The following is an 18,363-nucleotide window of genomic DNA, read 5'->3' on the forward strand; positions in this document are numbered from 1 at the left end:
TTAATATGATTTAATTTCTATATATTATTGAAAAAACATATTATTATTACTAATCGGTTCGGTTCGGTTTTTTCGGTTTTTTTCTGATAAAACCAAACCGAACCGAAATAACCGAAATTTTTGAAATTGAAAATCAAACCGAACCGAAATATATAAAAAACCGAACTAAATTTTCAAATCGATTCGATTCGATCGGTTTTTTCGGTTTGAACCGAATACTGCTCACCCGTAGGTTATGTAGTCTTTTTCGCTTGCTAATTAGGCTTTTTTTTCTCTAATTTTTTTAATTTTTTTTATTAATTTGACTACTGTTTATATAAATTTTAATCGAAATTGATAGTTTGATTCGATTTAAAAATTAAATTGAAATCGATTCAATTTATGAAAATTTTAAAATAGTTTGAAATATGGTAGGATTAGCAACGGAAACAATCAATCATTGTTTGATTTTAAAATAAAGTAAAATTACTTTGTATATAAAAATAAATTAAACTTTACTAATAATTTATCTTTTATCTTGTAAATTTACTTGATGTAATATCAACTCTGTAAAATAATATTTTACAGAAAATATATTAAATTAATAAAAATGACATTCAAAATATATAAATATAAAACTATTTGCATAATGATATAATGAAGTTATATTAAACTAATTAAAAAATTCATTAAATTTATTAATTTTAATAATAAAATTGGTAATCTTAGCATTAATTAAGATATTATATTTTTCCTATTTCTAGAAATTTTGCAATATATATATCAATTTTGTAAAGTAATATTTACAGAAATATATTAAATTAATAAAAAATTGACATTAAAAATATATAAATATAAATATTTTTACAATTTTTTATAATGAAATTATATTAAATTAATTACAATTCATTAAATTATTTAATTTTAATAATAAAATTGGTAACATTATCGTTGGTTAAGATATTATATTTTTTCTATTTCGAAAAATTTTCAATACATATATAGATTATAGTAATATTTTCAGAAAAATATATTAAATTAATAAAAATTTGATATTAAAATTATATAAATACAAAACTTTTTGCAAATTACTATAATAAAATTATATTAAACTAATTACAATTCATTAAATTATTTAAATTTAATAATAAAATAAGTAACATTACCATTAAATAAGATATATTTTTCCTATTTCTAAACTTTTTTATCAATTATATATATATATTGTCAAGTAATATATCCAGAAAATATATTAAATTAATAATAAGTTAAAATTAAAAATATATAAATATAAAAATTTGTAATTTTTATAATAAAATTGTACTAAATTAATTACAATTCATTAAATCATTTAAATTTAATAATAAAATTGGTAACATTATCATTGGTTAAGATATTATATTTTTCCTATTTCAATAAATTTTCAATATATATTTAATAGTAATATTTTCAGAAAATATAATAAAAATTTGACATTAAAAATATATAAATATAAAACTTTTTGCAAATTACTATAATAAAACTATGTTAAACTAATTACAATTTATTAAATTATTTAATTTTAATAATAAATTTGGTAACCTTATCATTGGTTAAGATATTATATTTTTCCTATTTCTACAAATTTTTATCAATTATATATATATATATATTCTCAAGTAATATTTTCAGAAAATATATTAAATTAATAAAAATTGACATTAAAAAATATATAAATATAAAATATTTTGCAAATTAACATAATAAAATTGTATTAAACTAATTAAATTCATTAAATTATTTAATTTTTATTAGAAAATATATTAAATTAATAAAAATTGACATTAAAAAATATATAAATATAAAATATTTTGCAAATTAACATAATAAAATTGTATTAAACTAATTAAATTCATTAAATAATTTAATTTTAATAATAAAAATGACAACATTATCATTGATCAATTATATTTCTCTTATTTCTATAAAATTTTATCAATTATATATATATATATATATATATATATATATATACAAAATTTGCAAAGTAATCTTTTCAGAAAATATATTAAATTAATAAAAAATTGACATAAAAAAATATAAGTATAAAAGTTTTTACAAATTAAGTAATAAAATTATATTCAACTAATTAAAATTTTAATTTCAATAACAAAATTTATAACATTATTGATTTTACGTAACATCCGCCAAAAAAAAATCAGACACGTAGATAAAATATCTATTCTAAAAAAAGTAAAATTCAAACACCCAAAAAAAACCAGACATATAAAAAAAATGTCTATTCTAAAACAGTAAAATTCAAACACCGCAAATACAAGATTTATCGCTAAAAGACTCGTCCTTTTCTCATTAAGGCTAGTCTCGACACAAAATTATTATTGTTAAGCACAATTTAACATATCTCTTTTATACATGTAATTGCGTAATTTTCACTTATTAGCCGATGATGTCCCGTATCAAGTAGACGGCCACATGATCGTCGGATTAACAGAAAAATACTATATTTATCTCTACCTTTTACCGTATAAAAGATACTCAAACTCTATGTGATTCATTACATTTTCTCTATTTTTCAAGATACTGATTTGAGCGTCGAAGTAACTGTCGTGGGCACCCACTATTGCCTCATATTTTATTTCTTATAGGTTCTAACTAATCATAGCACAATTCTATTTCGGCCATGTTATCAATCTAATCTCAGCAATATCATTTGGTTCCACTGTCGAAAAATTTATTGAATCCCTTTTATTCATTTAGATTATGACTGATTTCCTATTTCTTTTCTCTTCCTTCACCCTCACAATATTCGATAGTCCTAGAATTGCTATTAATATTGCTATCAATGAGGGAGTCATCGTTTTTTCTACTCTAGATAATAGAGAAAACACGCTCTCAGTGGTCAATGAAGCAGATCTTAATAATTTAAATAGCGAACAGATACTCCAGTACATCTAAAGGCTGCAGGCTATTTCCGGGCAGCATAAGATTGAGAAGAGGCGTCAAAGATGGACCCTGAAAGAAGGGATGAAGCCACCCCAAGTGTCAAGAGCTTAGAGTTTTTAGAGACAAAAATTGTAATTTTTCAACATTGGAGTTTCAGAGAAAAAATAGTATGACAAATTAGTATAAATTAATAGGAAGTTAAGGGCTGAACTAAGTTGTTGTAATTCCTTTTTATGTATTTATTAAGGGAGGATGTCACCTTAGACATCTTGATATCTCCTCTTGTCATAGTTCATTTTGTTCCTAAGATTCTTTAGGGGAGTGACTAGTTGGCCACTAGCAAGGGCTGGGCCCTATTGGCTACCATGTGTCTATGGAGTTCCTGAACTGTGCCTTCATTCCTTGCAAACTGTCCCCCTATTTACAAAGAATGTGAGAATTATTGTAATAATTATGTCGATGATAATGTATAATTATTATTTTGCTATTGGAATAAAATAAGTAGTCTGTTTATGAATTATTATGTTCAATTCTTATCTCTTATGCCTATTGTGAGACTTCTGATTGAATGATATTTGTTAATTTTGTTGTTTACTTATATAACATTGATTAATTAGATTGTTTATATTCACAGAGTATCGGGTGATTGTTAAGGCTGATTTGACTTGATTGCGTTCAAATCAAGTGCCGCATGATTCCAAATGAGCGTCAAAATGTGGCCCCATGACACCAAATGTCTAAACAGAAGCAGCCAAATTGCGACCCAAAGGAAGGGTCGAATCTGAAAATGAATTGGACGAGTCTTTGAAAGGAGTAGATTGGAAGCTAATACGAGTCATACAAAGGTACCAAAACGAATAAGAATAAGATTTTAGTCTAGATGGTATTTCGCCATTTTCAAAAGAAATATTGGTGGAAATTTTTTTTTCATATATAATTAATTTGTAATTTTTTATAATAAAATTGTATTAAATTAATTACAATTCATTAAATCATTTAATTTTAATAATAAAATTGGTAACATTATCATTGGTTAAGATATTATATTTTTCCTATTTCAATAAATTTTCAATCTTTATATTATAGTAATATTTTCTGAAAAAATAATAAAATTTCGACATTAAAAATATATAAATATAAAACTTTTGCAAATTACTATAATTTTTTTTGTCAAACTAATTACAATTCATTAAATTATTTAATTTTAATAATAAAATTGGTAACCTTATCATTGGTTAAGATATTATATTTTTCCTATTTCTACAAATTTTATCAATTATATATATATATATATATTACATTAATAAAAAATTGACATTAAAAATATATAAATATAAATTTTTTGCAAATTAACATAATAAAATTTACTAAACTAATTAAATTCATTAAATTATTTAATTTTAATAATAAAAATGGTCCATTTCAAATAAAAATAAAAATAAAAATGGTAACATTATCATTGATTAATTATATTTTTCTTATTTCTACAAATTTTTATCAATTATGTATATATATATATATACAAAATTTGCAAAGTACTATTTTCAGAAAATATATTAAATTAATAAAAATTGACATAAAACATATATAAATATATTTTTTTTGGCAAATTAATGTAATAAAATTATATTAAACTAATTAAATTCATTAAATTTTTAATTTCAATAACAAAATTTGTAACATTATCATTGATTAAGATATTATGCTTTTCCTGTTTCGACAAATTTTCAATATATATATTAAAGTAATATTTTCAGAAAATATATTAAATTAATAAAAATTGACATTAAAATTATATAAATATAAACTTTTGCAAATTAATATAATAAAATTGTATGAAACTAATTACAATTAATTAAATTATTTAATTTTAATAATAAAATTAGTAACATTATCATTGATTAAGGTATTATATTTTTCCTATTTCTACAAATTTTCAATATATATCTATTTTAAAGTAATATTTTCAGAAAATATATTAAAATAATAAAAAATTGACATTAAAATTATATAAATATATATTTTTGGCAAATTAATGTAATAAAATGATAATTAAACTAATTACAATTCATTAAATTATTTAGTTTTAATAATAAAATTGATAACATGATCATTGATTAAGATATTATATTTTTCCTGCTTCAATAAATTTTCAATATATATATTAAAGTAATATTTTTAAAAATATATTAAAATATTCTTAATATTTTAAAAAATTTACTAATTAATTTTTTTAATTATCGATTTCATTAATTATATCGATTAAATTTAATTAGTGAAAAAGTTTATAAAGAAAATATAAAATTATTAAATTGATCTTGCATGATAATTTATTTTTATTTGAGAAATATATCACTATTTGACAAGCTCGTAGCTGCTCTTTCAGAACTAATGTATCGTTTTATAAATTTTACTATTTTCTAAGCAGTCATATAATTCATTAATTTTAAGAAAAAAATCAATCATTATAACTTTTATAATTAAAGTAAACTATTAAAAAATTAATATTAATTTAAAATTTAACATTTTCTAAATATATTGTCTCAATATTCAAAATTCAAATTGCAAATGTCCAAACAAAATTAAAACCCAATCTCTCCTGGCGGGCCTTACACGGTAAAAAGCAAACCCAAAACAAAACAAAAGACACATCAACACTCAACAGCCAAATTAAGAAGACCCATTCGCCCACTCGCTCAGGAGCAAAGTAAGCAAGCCAGAGGAAGACGAAGAACAACGAGAAGCTGCATCTGCACAGACTCCATTTATGATTTGGTCATCTCTTCCTCTTCAATTTTCACAACCAAAATTTAAATAATTAATTAAATTAAAAAATCTATTTTCTCCATTAATATTATTTTTTTGCACAAAACATTATTAAATATTTTAAATATATAGTATTTTTTGGTTTCTCTTTTTCAGACCTTAGTTTTGCGATAATTGACCAATCACCCTCTAATTTTGGTTCTCTTTTCTTTATACCTCCCTTCTCCTCCGTCTCTGTGCTCCCATGATTTCCTTTATCATTTAGCATTTTCGTACTTTTTCTTTTTTGTCCTCGTTAGATCTGAAAAATTATCAACCGCCCGCTCGCTCGCTCGCCAGTCCGACCAGATCCACCGCCGGTTTATTCAAATCCATGGATGATTTTCCTGGTCTCTTAGCACAGGACCTCGGTTTCAAACCCCAGGGTAAATCTGCCCCTATGGCTCCTTCCCGTAATTCTAACACGAACACTTTCTCTTCTCTCAATTTCGGCATCGGATCCACTGCTCCTGCTCACTCTCGATCATCCTCCGGTGCCAACAAATCTGCTCCTGTTTTCGACGATCATGATTATGATCGCGGCAAGAGTGATGGTCTCTTGTTCAACGACGTCTTTGGTGGTCCTCCTAAGTATGCGGAATCTCGTGGCGGCGGTGATGGTCGAATTAACTCTTCGTCTTCTGCATTTGGTTATGATTCCATTTTCAAGGACCAGAATGCTAAATACTCTTCTTTGCCGGTTTATGATAAGCCTGTTTATGATGATGATATTTTCGATGGATTGCCTGGCCTTAAAAGTTCGTCTGTGGGTCCTCAATCTGCTAAGTTTGATGATGTGTTTTCTTCGATCGGTCCTGCTTCTTCGACCAAGCTTAGGGCACAAAGCAACAGCTCGCCATTTGATGATCTGTTGGGAAATTTAGGTAAAAAGGAGACCGAGTCCAAGAGAGAGACCCCCAAAGTTGATAAGGATTCAGCTACTTTTGATGATTTGCTTCCTGGTTTTGGTCGCAGTAGCTCCCCTAGTATTAGCAGGTTAGCAGCTGTTGGTTTAGTACAAGTGGTTTTTCATTTTTCCTTTTTTTTTTTTTTTGGTTCCATGGGTTGACATTTTCTGTTGATACGTTAGCTAATTATGCGACAATCAATTTAAGTTACTTTTATTTCTTTGACTGTGTAATGTATGCCATTATTGATATCTGTTATAAATTTGCATACAAGTTCTTGCAGCAATCAAATGATCAAAACATCTTGCTTGACTCTAATAATTTCCGTGTAATTACTGCTAACTATGCAAATCGCATCTGTTAGCTTTGATTTGTAGTTTTACTTGAATCTAGCATGTGGTGACATTATAGTTACTTGCGTGGTTCAGTTCTTGATCTTAGTTCTATACTTATGATTGTAAAACTCTAATTATTTATGTCCACCATATAACAAATTGTGAAGTAATGGGGTTAGCAGGTTGAAATAGTGAAATTGATATAATGTTTACAGTTTTAGAAGGAAAGTTGCGTGCTATCCTGAATCCATCTTTCTATTGTTTCATTCTATAAGTTTCCTGTTGAGCTAAAGATAAGACTTTGAAATTTGGTGATAGAGCATTTTAGTATGGACTGGCAAAAAATGGAAAAAAGATGAGAAATGATAGTTTTTCTTTGGGAGGAGTGGCTTCTGCAGAAATGAATGCTCTTGGTTGTGTCATCATCATCATCTCTTTTTAATGTCTTAATAAACAAGCTTTCACTGATTTTGATGTACTAATTACTGTTTAGAAGAAACATGATTTGGGTTTGATATTCTGTACATATAATAAAGTTTAAGGAACCAACTTTTTTTATTACCTTTTCTGTTATGCTACTAATTTTCTTTAAATTTATATTTAGTTCTTCTTAAAGCTACAAATACTAGCCATATCATTATGTGGACTCTTGGTTATGTTTAATAAATAAAATTTTATGCACATTTTTGTTTGTTTATTTCTGTTGGATTTGTTCATTAATCAGACTTGTTTGCTTGTGCCTTTTGTTCATGAAATATATCAGTTAACCTTTACTGCTTTGGGCAGGTCAACTTCAGAGTCTAGTCGCTCCCAGAAACCATCTTCAGATTCATCCAGGACAGCCTCCAGTATGATGGAAGACCCTTTTGTAGTGTTAGAGTCAACTTCAACCCATGCAACTTCGTCCTCGAGGTTGCATGTAGACCCATTGGAAGAAATTGGTAAATTCAGTAGTTCTGGCAACACAAAGGTTGATAATTCATCGGTCAATATGGGGGTTTTTGATGACATGGACTCCTTTGATAATCTTGGAAAATCTGTACCTCCAGTTTCACCTGGAGTCAACAGGAGAGGAAAAGATAGGAGCCCTATAAGAACTGGATCAAGCATGGGGGGCACTTATTCATCTGCTCATGAAGAGCCAGTTGATGAAAATCCTGTGGATGAAGCTGAAGGCCGTTCACAGAAGAAGATCCCTAAGGATGATTTCCAGGAATCACATGAAACCTTGTTTGATATGCCTCGTGTTGGTCAAAATGTATCATCTCCTTCATATGTGAATGCCAGTTCCAATGGGGTAAGTTCACCTCCAAGATATGAAGATATTGCAACATCACCAGATGATGTGTGGCTTACTGTGTCTGAAGTTCCTCTTTTCACTCAACCAACAAGTGCTCCACCCCCTTCAAGACCACCACCTCCTAGACCACCTCGGTTTCCAAAGTCAGAGACAGGTTCTTTTTCATCAAGAAACTCAAGAAAGAAGGTCAATGAATATTCCACTTCATACTCTGAGAGCCCAAGATCAGCTTATGCAGCAAGAAGCTCTGCGGCATCTCAAATAGATGAACTTGAAGATTTTGCAATGGGTAGAACCCGAAGCAATGTTAGTGAACATGCTGATGTTCTTTATGGGGAGGATGTGGATGCAAATGCATCTTCTGCTGCAGCATCTGCTGCTGCCATGAAAGAGGCCATGGATAAAGCAGAGGCTAAATTCAGGCAGATGAGAGAGAGGGAGTATCTAAAGGCTGCTAGAAGTAGAGAAACTGGTCAACTAGATAAAGAAATGCTAGAAGCTCAGCACAGAGAATTAAAAGAAAGGCAAGAGAGGCAACAAAGGGAAAGGGAGGAGGAAGAGAGAGAACAAAGAAGACTTGAGAAAGAGAGGGAAAGAGAGGAGAAAGAAAGAGAACAGAGGAGGCTTGAGAGAGAAAGAGAGCGGGCAAGGGAGATTGAGAGAGAGAGGGAAAAGGCAAGACAAGCAGTTGAAAGGGCTACTAGGGAGGCACGTGAAAGAGCAGCTGTTGAAGCACGCCTAAGAGCTGAAAGAGCTGCTGTAGAAAAAGTATCTGCTGAAGCTCGAGAGAGAGCAGAAAGGGCTGCAGTTCAGAGAGCACAAGCTGAAGCCCGTGAAAGGGCTGCAGCAGATGCAAGAGAAAGAGCAGAAAAAGCTGCTGCAGAAGCACGGGAAAGGGCAAATGCAGAAGCAAGAGAGAGAGCTGCAGTTGCAAGGGCTGAAGCTGATGCTAGACAGAGAGCTGAACGAGCTGCTGTTGAAAGAGCTGCAGCAGAGGCTCGAGAAAGGGCTGCAGCAGAAGCCCGAGAAAGAGCAGCAGCTGCAGCTAGAGCAAACCAACAAAAAACTGATAACCAACAGAGGAATGACAATGACCTTGAATCATTCTTTAGTTCTCGAGCAAGCAGTGCACCAAGGCCTAGGGCTACCTCTTCGGTTAGCCTCAGTTGTTATTAATATTTGTATCATGTTCACTGACTAGTTATATAAGTGATCTAAGGGCGGAAGCACAAACTATTTTGCAGGATCCTTTCTTTGATACCCAGAGTAAGGGAGGGTCTGAAGCTGCCAAAAGGACATCTGTTGGAGCTGTTTCAAGCATGAAGAAAGCATCTTCAGTTGCAAATATTGATGATGATCTATCTTCAATTTTTGGAGGTAGTTACATTTCTTAATTAGAAATTTAGAATGATTACTCATGAGCTTGTAAATCTTTATTGGCTAAACTACTTTTGCTTGAAAAAGCTCCTGCAACGTCTGGAGAGTTCCAACAGGTTGAAGGAGAAACTGAAGAGAGGCGAAGAGCTAGGTGGGAACGACATCAAAGGACTCAGGAGCGTGCGGTATGTTTTCTGATATTTGATTTGTGAGTTATGCCCAATGCTTGTTTCTAACTAACAACACACTAGCCTGGCATCTTTTAACTGTAACGTCTGTATATTCAGGCAAAAGCACTAGCTGAAAAGAATCAACGGGACCTTCAAGCTCAGATGGAACAAGCTGAGAGACATGTAAGTAGGGCAGTGGAACTTTGTTACGAATAACTGTCTTTGGTTTAGATATTCATAGGGTGAAAATGTGAATAAACTGATTAATTATGATGAAAACAATATTGGCACTATTGGTTTGAGGTAGGAGCCTGTTTCTTTAACAATCAATTTAAATTCAGAAAACATGTACGTTGGATGTGTACACTAAAGTAGTATACAAGATCTCAACAGAATTGACAATTTCAAAGAAATCTTGAAACAAGTCTCCATTCATCCAAGAGTGAAGTGGATGTATGCAATCATTTTCTATGCACCTTTACCTGGGTGTTTCTGTATTTTCAGAAGCCTCCAGTTTCTGACTTTGATAATATCCATTAGGCAGCCAAAGGAATAGCATTGCACATTGTTTTCCCTTGTACAAAGAGCACACCCCCTGAGCATTGTGTTCTATCTCTACGCTATGTATTTAATACCTGATTTACATCTATATCCTAGAGTTATATATCTGTAAATATGAAAATGTTGTGTGTCCCCCTTATATTCTACATATTAATGACTGCCTCATCAATCTAACAATTTAAAAAACTAAATTTTCTTTTTTCTTTTTTTGGGTTATTGATGTGAGTATTTGTCCTCATTCACTCAAAGATTCAAGTGTATATCAACTAATTTGGTTGTGTGGTGTTGCCTGTGGGTTTTGGCATGAAATTCTCCTTTGTCTGATTTTTCAATTTTGTTTATTGTCATCACACTGATATTGATCCATGCTGATTTCAGAGAATTGCTGAAACACTTGATGTTGAGATCAAGCGTTGGGCTGCAGGGAAAGAGGGGAATCTACGTGCTTTGCTATCAACATTGCAATATGTGCGTTCATATTTTTTATATATTTCATATCATATGCTTCATGGTATTAGTTTAAATAATATTTTCTTTAATAATCCGTTTTAACTGTATCCTTTATTGCAATGGATACTTGCATAATTTATCCATTTTTTGTCACTTGGGAATTTAAATAATTGTTTATTTTGCATAGTTTTGAGATAGGCTGACATCTACTTTCTGATATGGCGTCAGAGGAATGTAGTTGAATATGTTGTGTGTGCTTGCATTGCCTTCTTTCTTGTCAATGATTTGCATAATAGAGTGTGGTTGTGCAGTCCAAATTCCATAGGGTGTTTAGTTCCATAATGAAGATGTTCTTTTTGAAATGCAGAAATATACAAATTATAACAAGACCATTAATTTTATAATAATGGACCAGGATTTTTTTATTATGGAAACATTTTATTTTGCAGTTACCCTTTTTGCTTACAGCAGTGTTTTGGGAAAATAAGTTTTGAAGGGGCTAACCAATTGGAAAGTCTCTCAGTAAAGGACCAGATCTCTTAGTTTTACTTCTGCTTCCCCTTCTATCTTCTAAACTGTTCTTTTTTAATGAATGTGACTGCAAGTCCTGAGCTTTTTTTCCTCGCTGCACCTTTCATTTAAGGCTTTTTTGTGGGATTGCAAACTGCTTTTTGCTATCTCTTGATGAGGATGTATGGTTTTTTGTTGGATGCAATTGATAGTTGATAGATATCCAAACACTGAACCGTGGTGTTTGGTAAATGTTTAAAAGAGTTGTTATTAGGCAACTGATGGGTGACTATCAACTGCATTTTATATAAGCTTTAATTATAGTTGTTTTTTATTAACTGTTAGCTGTTTTGACTTTATTTTTATTCAAAAAATATTGTCTTAAAATTTTTTAATTATAATATTCTCTGTCTTCTATATTAAATTCTTACATCAATAAATTACTTAAAACTACATGACATAATAGATAAATATAAAAAATTATAACTAATAATTAAATTAGTTGTATTATTCATTATTATAGGATAAAAAATTATATGTTAAAAGTTATATTTTAAATATATATATATATATTGTATAACAATTTAATAGCTTTATATCTGTTGCAGTAATGAAATAACTTGACATATACTCATTAGTCATTTTACATATCAATGATAACAGTTAAATATAATTTATCAAACACTTGCGTTATATAAGCTAAAACCAATTATTAATTACAAACTAAAACCTAGCAGTTATTAGTTATCAACAAATACTATTGGCTGTATTTAATTGGTAAACCAATAAGCTCTTAGGCAATTAAGCTCAATAGCTGGATCTTAATTTTATTTTTGCTCTGTTCTCTTTTCATGAATGCTTCTGCAAGTCTTGGAGTTGTTAATCCTTGCTGCATCTTTGAGTTAAATTCTTTATTGTGATTGCAAACTGCAATTTTACCGTCTTCAGGCAATTGAGCTTTATAGCAAGATCATAATTTATGTATGCTCCCCTTTTTTATCTTCTAAACTGTTCCCTTTTTATGAATGCTATTGCAAGTCCTGACTGCAGCTTTGATTTAAGTGTCTCTTTAGTGTAATCGCAAACTGCAGTTTTAGTGTTGTGAGGGCTTAGGTAATTGACTTTTGTATTATTATTGTTATTATTATTGAATTCTCATCATGCTTCTGAATACATTTGGATATTGTTAGATTTCTTTTCTTCTATTTCTGTGAGAGTATGGATGTGTAACTCTAGTGTGCGTGCATGTGCTTTTCCTGCAACCTATAAACCTTTGAACTTCTTATGGATGAGACAGATAAGAATGGTTAATTTGATTACCCTCTTTCTGGGAGTGGGAGGAACGTGAAGAGGGAGAGAAAATGGGGCTGTGGGACCCACATTTTAAGAACAAATTTGTTGACCCATTTTTCTCCTAATCTCGAACAGAGCTAATGTCTTTTCCTTCCTCTTATTATTGTTAAGTTATACCTTTGCCGAAATTTTGACTTAGCTATATGTAATTATAATAAAGTTGTTTCTTTTTTGGGTATTTGTGGTAAATTGCATCAATATTTTCAACGACTGCCCCTAAAATTTATTGCACAATGATCAGGTGCTATGGCCTGAATGCGGTTGGCAGCCTGTTTCCTTGACCGATTTGATTACTGCAGCTGCTGTTAAGAAAGTTTATAGAAAGGCAACTTTATGCATCCATCCTGATAAAGTCCAACAAAAAGGTGCCAATCTTCAACAAAAATATATTGCTGAGAAGGTGTTTGACTTGCTTAAGGTAGTGTTTATCTTGATGCTACAATGGAATTTTAGCCCTGGAATCATAGTTGTGTTTGTCATAACACTTGTGTATCTGGTTCATTCTCGGTTTCTTTTGTTGAATTAGGAAGCATGGAACAAGTTCAATTCTGAAGAGCTGTTTTGAATGCCTGTGGTGATATTTTGTTCCAAACTGCTTGTTTCGGCCATTACACTATCCACTGGGAGTGGAAATGCACAATTGTTCGAGCAAGATGAATTCTATCATCTGAAGTTGGTGTTGCAGCGTATCACTGATAAGCGCCAATAGGAGACTTTTCATTTGTAGCTATTGAGAAACCTGAAGGATGAAGTAGTCTCCTGTAACTTCAGGTGGCTGTACAATGATGTTTCTCGAGCATATGGCACCTGGAAACTGGAATTGCGTCCCCATGTAGAGTATCATCCTGCATACCCCATTTGCATTAGATGAGGGGGGCTTTTTTGTGTTAATTCTTTTTCTACAATTATACATATATTTTTTTCTTTGTGGGTTTTTCCTTTTGGTGGTAGAGCATGGCATTTGAGTGGATACAAATATGTTACGGATATCAAAATGACCTTACTTGGCTTTGTATGATTGTTGGTCTGCTAAACTCTGAGCTGTATGTTTCGTACTTCAATATATTTTTTTCACTTGATTTCTTGTTGGTTGTTGCTGCTGTTGCCCGCAAAATTTGTGTTGTGCGTATAAGAATTATCTATTGAGCTTAATTTTGCACCTTTTTAATTTTTCGGCTGTCGATAAATTCGCACCTTTTTCAATAATGGACCCATCTAAAATTCCGTCCCTCAGGTGGGCTTTATCTGAAAAGGAACACCCCGAATGTACCTCTTTGGGGAAGCTCAAGTTAATTCACCAAGTATAGGTTTGGTATGAAGTAATGCAAACTGTAGAGCAATGCAATGCACCGTTGATTATATTCCTATGTTTGTTATGCAAAATAAAATACAAGTAATCTGATATAAAAAAAGTTTTTATTTTAATATGAATTTTCTTGTAGTAACAATAATTAATGGTAATGAAGCAATAGTGGTAATGATGAAAAATAAATGAAACAAATTAAAATATCAAAATAAGTAATCCTAATTATGTAGTATAATGTATACTACATAATTTTTATTACTAAATTACCAAAAGTAACCTAAGAATAAGCATTTTGTTAGTTTATGAGCGATTTTAGACTCAAATGGATTATCTGAATTTCTAAAAATGTACCACCAAAACGAGCCAAGTAGGCGTGGAAACGACAATAAACGAAAACCAATTGTTATATTCTGGTTCGTTATTTATTCTGGCACTACTCGGGCAAGGCAGAAAGATATAAGCATGCAGCAAAAAAGAGAAGGAAAAAGAAAGGATTAAAAATGAACAGGATATTCTAAAATTCACTCTCGATAAATGCTAATGAAAGAAACATGAAAAATGAATAAATAGAGACGAGTTGGTAGTCGTGCAAAAAAATTTAATAGTTATTTACCGATTCTATTTCTTTCTTCGAGTAGTATGAGAAAAAGAATCTACATTACAACCTCGAAAATTTTGCAAACCTCACAGTGGATGTATAATGCAGTTAAACCAAATCTAGTTTCGATACAAAACTTGGGTCTCAATTTACAGCCACGATCAAGATGTTCTGTATGGGCTTCTGCCAACCGAGTCGTCAGTATGTCCAAATTAACCTGCAAATGCCAACCAAACTACAGATTAATTATCCACGGTGATACTAACACTCTCGTGAATTTCAGTTGCACAGCTATGTCATCTATTCAATTCTTTTTCACCAAAGTATGCAGCCTTGAAGAATAACACCGGAAGTAAGAATTTATTAGAAGATATCTAAACTAAAAATGAAGCAGGATAGAACAAGAACCAGCAACTAGCAGGATATTATGCATTACTTGTTTGAAAAAAAAGGACAGTTGAGTATTCTATGCCCAATTTGTTACACTGTCCAGCACAACTAGATGCGCAAATACACACACACACACAAAAAAGAAAGAAATTGAGTTTGCTAGACACAGAACCAAGTGAAAACGCGCAAGGGAAAAAATGCATGACTTCAACAGTCCTCTTTTGATTATTTAAACAAACTATAGAATCAAACTAGGGGTAGGTCAAAGCTTTAAAGCATTTGATATTAGCCTTCCTCATCCTCCTTCGCCCCCAAAACCTCCAAAAAAAAAAGACACAATTATATTCTATATTTTGATTCCAAAACAAACAAGGACAAACATAGGACAAACATTTTATTGAGAGTGGTAAAGAAGAAGAAAATTTCATTGAAGCTGCTTGTAGTCAGTAGAATTTTAAATTGATTGATATGATAAAGAAGTCAAATGAATAAAATCATCCATGATCAGATAACTTATAATTCAATAAAACACCGGTAGCTTATCTTTGGCACAATTGAGAACATTGCCTAATTGGGTATTTGCACTAGCCAAAAAAAAAAAAATGCAAATGTCATATTTGTACTTTGCCTTCATTGAATTGCTTGCATGGGCAGACACTTGAACAAACATGATGAATGATACATGCAAAGAAAACAAAAGGAACAAATTGTACAAAAACGAGAGGCAATAGCAGAACCTCATCGTCTTTGAAGAGTTCAAGTTCACAAAGACTGCAATATATGAGTTGATGGCTCTCTTGCAGCTGTCCTTGCTTACAGATGGGACACCAAGTTTCCTTGTGCACCTAGCAACAACAGAAAACTTTGCAATTTTATTTCTATTAGGCTAGAAGGACAATTGCAACAAACTCTCTTCTGTCATTTTGACACGTGGAGAAGATACTGTTTATCCCACTTTTCCCCTTGGTCATAATTGGCTCCTTGAAATTCAACTTAATTGGTTCCCCTTAATCAATTCAGCTTTTTATACCAACCTAGGCAAGTGCAGGAAGCTTTATTCATCTGGTAAACTTTCATGGCTTAGCAGACAAGCTTGAAATGCAAATTTAAAGCTTTGAAGAAAGCAGATAGAGAAGGCCCACTCATTGGAACCATGTGTGGGGATGCATTCATTTAGGTATAAGTACACTACCATTGTTGATATTAAATGAAATATATTCTCACATTTACACATATATCAAATTCAAATGAGCTTTTGCATTTTAATTCACTCTATTACACAATCAAACTAGTAATGCATACATTTATACATCTGCAGGTGCATAAAGTTGAGCACTTCCACTCGTTTGGACATACAAACTCTAATACTATAACAGAACACATTATACCTGATGCACTTTCAATACCTGCTTATCATTCAAGTGCATGTGCTCATAAACAGCACGAGCCAAGTACTCATCTTCTTCATCCTCCCAGGTTGCAATATGGTTTTCAGGTTCTGCAAAGAGCTAGAGTAAACACTTAAACCTCAAAAATGATCATTCAATCAATTACAACCTCCTAATTCACAAAAAAAGACAAACATAGGCACATGTAATATTGCACGTTTTGAAGAATTCAATTTGGTAATGGAAATTAGCAATAAAATGTGTTCCTATTGTACTTCAAGTGATAAGGAGATGGAAATGAGCCTCACTTAAAACTTCCTGGCAATTGGGAGTGAAATTTTCACGACAATTATGGAGAATAAGAAGATGCAGTGCATGAAAGCAAACAAAATCTAGGATAGTAAGGGACAATTGCAGTTGCTTTCAGTTATAACTGAAAAACAGCATTACGCTGATAAAACTAAGTGTATGTGTCTCTTATATATGTATCTGGACCAACAGAAAAAAAAAAAACATTTCTGCAAAATTATTACATTTTTAAATGAGCAAAGTTTACCTTTTCTAGTTGGTTCTGCCCTGAGATCTTCATAGAATATCCTTTGCATCTCTAACAATATCTCCTCACATTCACCTTGATAAGCATTGTGAAGACCGTCGTATTCCCACAAAATATCACTTGCATCAAGGCCAGAAGTTGGGATTTGGGAATTGTCATCTCCTGATGAGTGTGTAATTTTTTTCAGCTCATCGGAAACTATGTCCTGGAAAGCAGATTTGATAAAATCCTGAAAAGAAAAAGAATACATAGATGATTAAATCAAGAATTGCTCAACGACAAAAGATTCATTTGGGAAAAATAGCCGATTCCAAAACACCATCAAAATAACAAACTGATGAAGGGGAAAAAAAACTATTGCTGGAATTGCCATTGTCAACAACTATATAAAAACTTAATATCATTAGTTCAAAGCTTAAACTCTAACTTAATATCATTAGTTCAAAGCTCAAACTCTAAGTCAAGGGAACCAAATGTCCTGATTCCAGGTTCCATATAATCATAAGAACTCTATTTATTTAATGCCAAGATCACAAAGCATTCTACGCTTAGAATATCCAATGAATTCAATCAGTCCACAGAAGCAGATAAGTCTTGCAAGACGCAATGATGACAAATAAGAAAACATGTGAAAATAAAACATATTTCCAATAAAGGCATAATAAAATATGTACCAGAAGATGGATAATGAATGAGAAACAAAAACCTTGTCACCAAGAGATTTAGCAGTGGGCAACCTCATTTTCCAAAGCAAACGATTCCTATCCTCGCGCACCCTTTTGTAACAGTTCTCCCTCAACTGTAATTCAGCATTACACACTCAATTTAACCAATACGCCGCCATTGAATGCAGGATAAAATTTGGAACAAGAAAAAGAAAGGGAAAAATTTTAAACGAACCTTGTCTTTCCAAAGAGGGTAAGTGTTAAAATGCGATTGAGATTTCAGAGACGACCGTTTTGGGGTTGGAGATGAAAGCGCGCAATCGTTCTCCATCGGAAGCTTCCACCACACACGAAGCTGAAGAACAAGAAAAACCCACAAATATACAAGCACTCAATTGAGGGAGACTCCTGTAGAGCCCAGAAACTAGAATCACGCCAGACCCATTTCTCGCATCAGGCGGCGCCTTCTGGATGGCGCGAGGGAGAGGCTTTAGTTGGGCTGGCCAAGAGGTTGGGCATTCGGTTTACTGATTTGTGAAAATCAAATTGAATTAAATCAGGAGAAATCAATTTGAATTAAGTTGATTTGATTTAATTCTAATTGCTTTTATATATATATATTTTTTATATTTTATAATTTAATTAAAATATTTTAATTTTAATTAGAATCTTAATTTTTTATATTAAAAAATATAAAATCAAATCAAATTTTCATATATGAATTATTTCGGTTTGAATCAAACTTGGGCTGGACTTGTCACTGGACTTG

The 18,363-nt window shown here is 31.3% G+C and overlaps 2 protein-coding genes across 4 annotated transcripts; one reads left to right on the top strand and one right to left on the bottom strand.

Moving 5' to 3' along the window:
- The first annotated feature begins 5,573 nt into the window (after positions 1–5,573).
- LOC110627692 (auxilin-related protein 2) lies at positions 5,574–13,775 on the top strand. Of its 2 annotated transcripts, XM_021774041.2 has the most exons (9): positions 5,574–5,697; positions 5,988–6,723; positions 7,757–9,425; positions 9,515–9,647; positions 9,735–9,832; positions 9,935–10,000; positions 10,757–10,846; positions 12,933–13,109; positions 13,218–13,775. In XM_021774041.2, the coding sequence occupies exons 2-9, from the start codon at positions 6,062–6,064 to the stop codon at positions 13,254–13,256; spliced, it is 2,934 nt and encodes a 977-aa protein (XP_021629733.1). In that variant the 5' UTR covers positions 5,574–5,697; positions 5,988–6,061; the 3' UTR covers positions 13,257–13,775. The 2 variants fall into 2 exon arrangements, with proteins under 2 accessions (XP_021629733.1, XP_021629732.1); XM_021774040.2 differs by having other exon boundaries at positions 5,585–6,723.
- Positions 13,776–14,578: 803 nt separating this feature from the next.
- Positions 14,579–18,132, bottom strand: LOC110627499. 2 transcript variants are annotated; one of them, XM_021773839.2, is made up of 6 exons: positions 17,830–18,132; positions 17,636–17,728; positions 16,930–17,158; positions 16,392–16,483; positions 15,723–15,830; positions 14,579–14,812 (listed from the first exon to the last, which is right to left on the bottom strand). In XM_021773839.2, the coding sequence occupies exons 1-6, from the start codon at positions 17,923–17,925 to the stop codon at positions 14,651–14,653; spliced, it is 780 nt and encodes a 259-aa protein (XP_021629531.1). In that variant the 5' UTR covers positions 17,926–18,132; the 3' UTR covers positions 14,579–14,650. The 2 variants fall into 2 exon arrangements, with proteins under 2 accessions (XP_021629531.1, XP_021629532.1); XM_021773840.2 differs by lacking the exon at positions 15,723–15,830.
- Positions 18,133–18,363: the final 231 nt, after the last annotated feature.

The sequence above is a fragment of the Manihot esculenta genome, chromosome 12 (assembly GCF_001659605.2).
Source record: "Manihot esculenta cultivar AM560-2 chromosome 12, M.esculenta_v8, whole genome shotgun sequence".
In the NCBI taxonomy this organism is placed as follows: Eukaryota; Viridiplantae; Streptophyta; class Magnoliopsida; order Malpighiales; family Euphorbiaceae; genus Manihot; species Manihot esculenta.

Bases quoted from the DNA above. Each gene is read 5' to 3' on its own strand.
- LOC110627692 (XM_021774041.2), top strand. From the start codon at position 6,062: ATGGATGATTTTCCTGGTCTCTTAGCACAGGACCTCGGTTTCAAACCC. The intron at 9,833-9,934 runs GTATGTTTTCTG...CTGTATATTCAG, and splicing joins AAAGGACTCAGGAGCGTGCG to GCAAAAGCACTAGCTGAAAA. The intron at 10,001-10,756 runs GTAAGTAGGGCA...TGCTGATTTCAG, and splicing joins TGGAACAAGCTGAGAGACAT to AGAATTGCTGAAACACTTGA.
- LOC110627499 (XM_021773839.2), bottom strand. From the start codon at position 17,925: ATGGAGAACGATTGCGCGCTTTCATCTCCAACCCCAAAACGGTCGTCT. The intron at 17,159-17,635 runs GTTTTTGTTTCT...TTTTCTTTTCAG, and splicing joins CTAAATCTCTTGGTGACAAG to GATTTTATCAAATCTGCTTT. The intron at 15,831-16,391 runs GTATTGAAAGTG...TGTTGTTGCTAG, and splicing joins TGCACTTGAATGATAAGCAG to GTGCACAAGGAAACTTGGTG.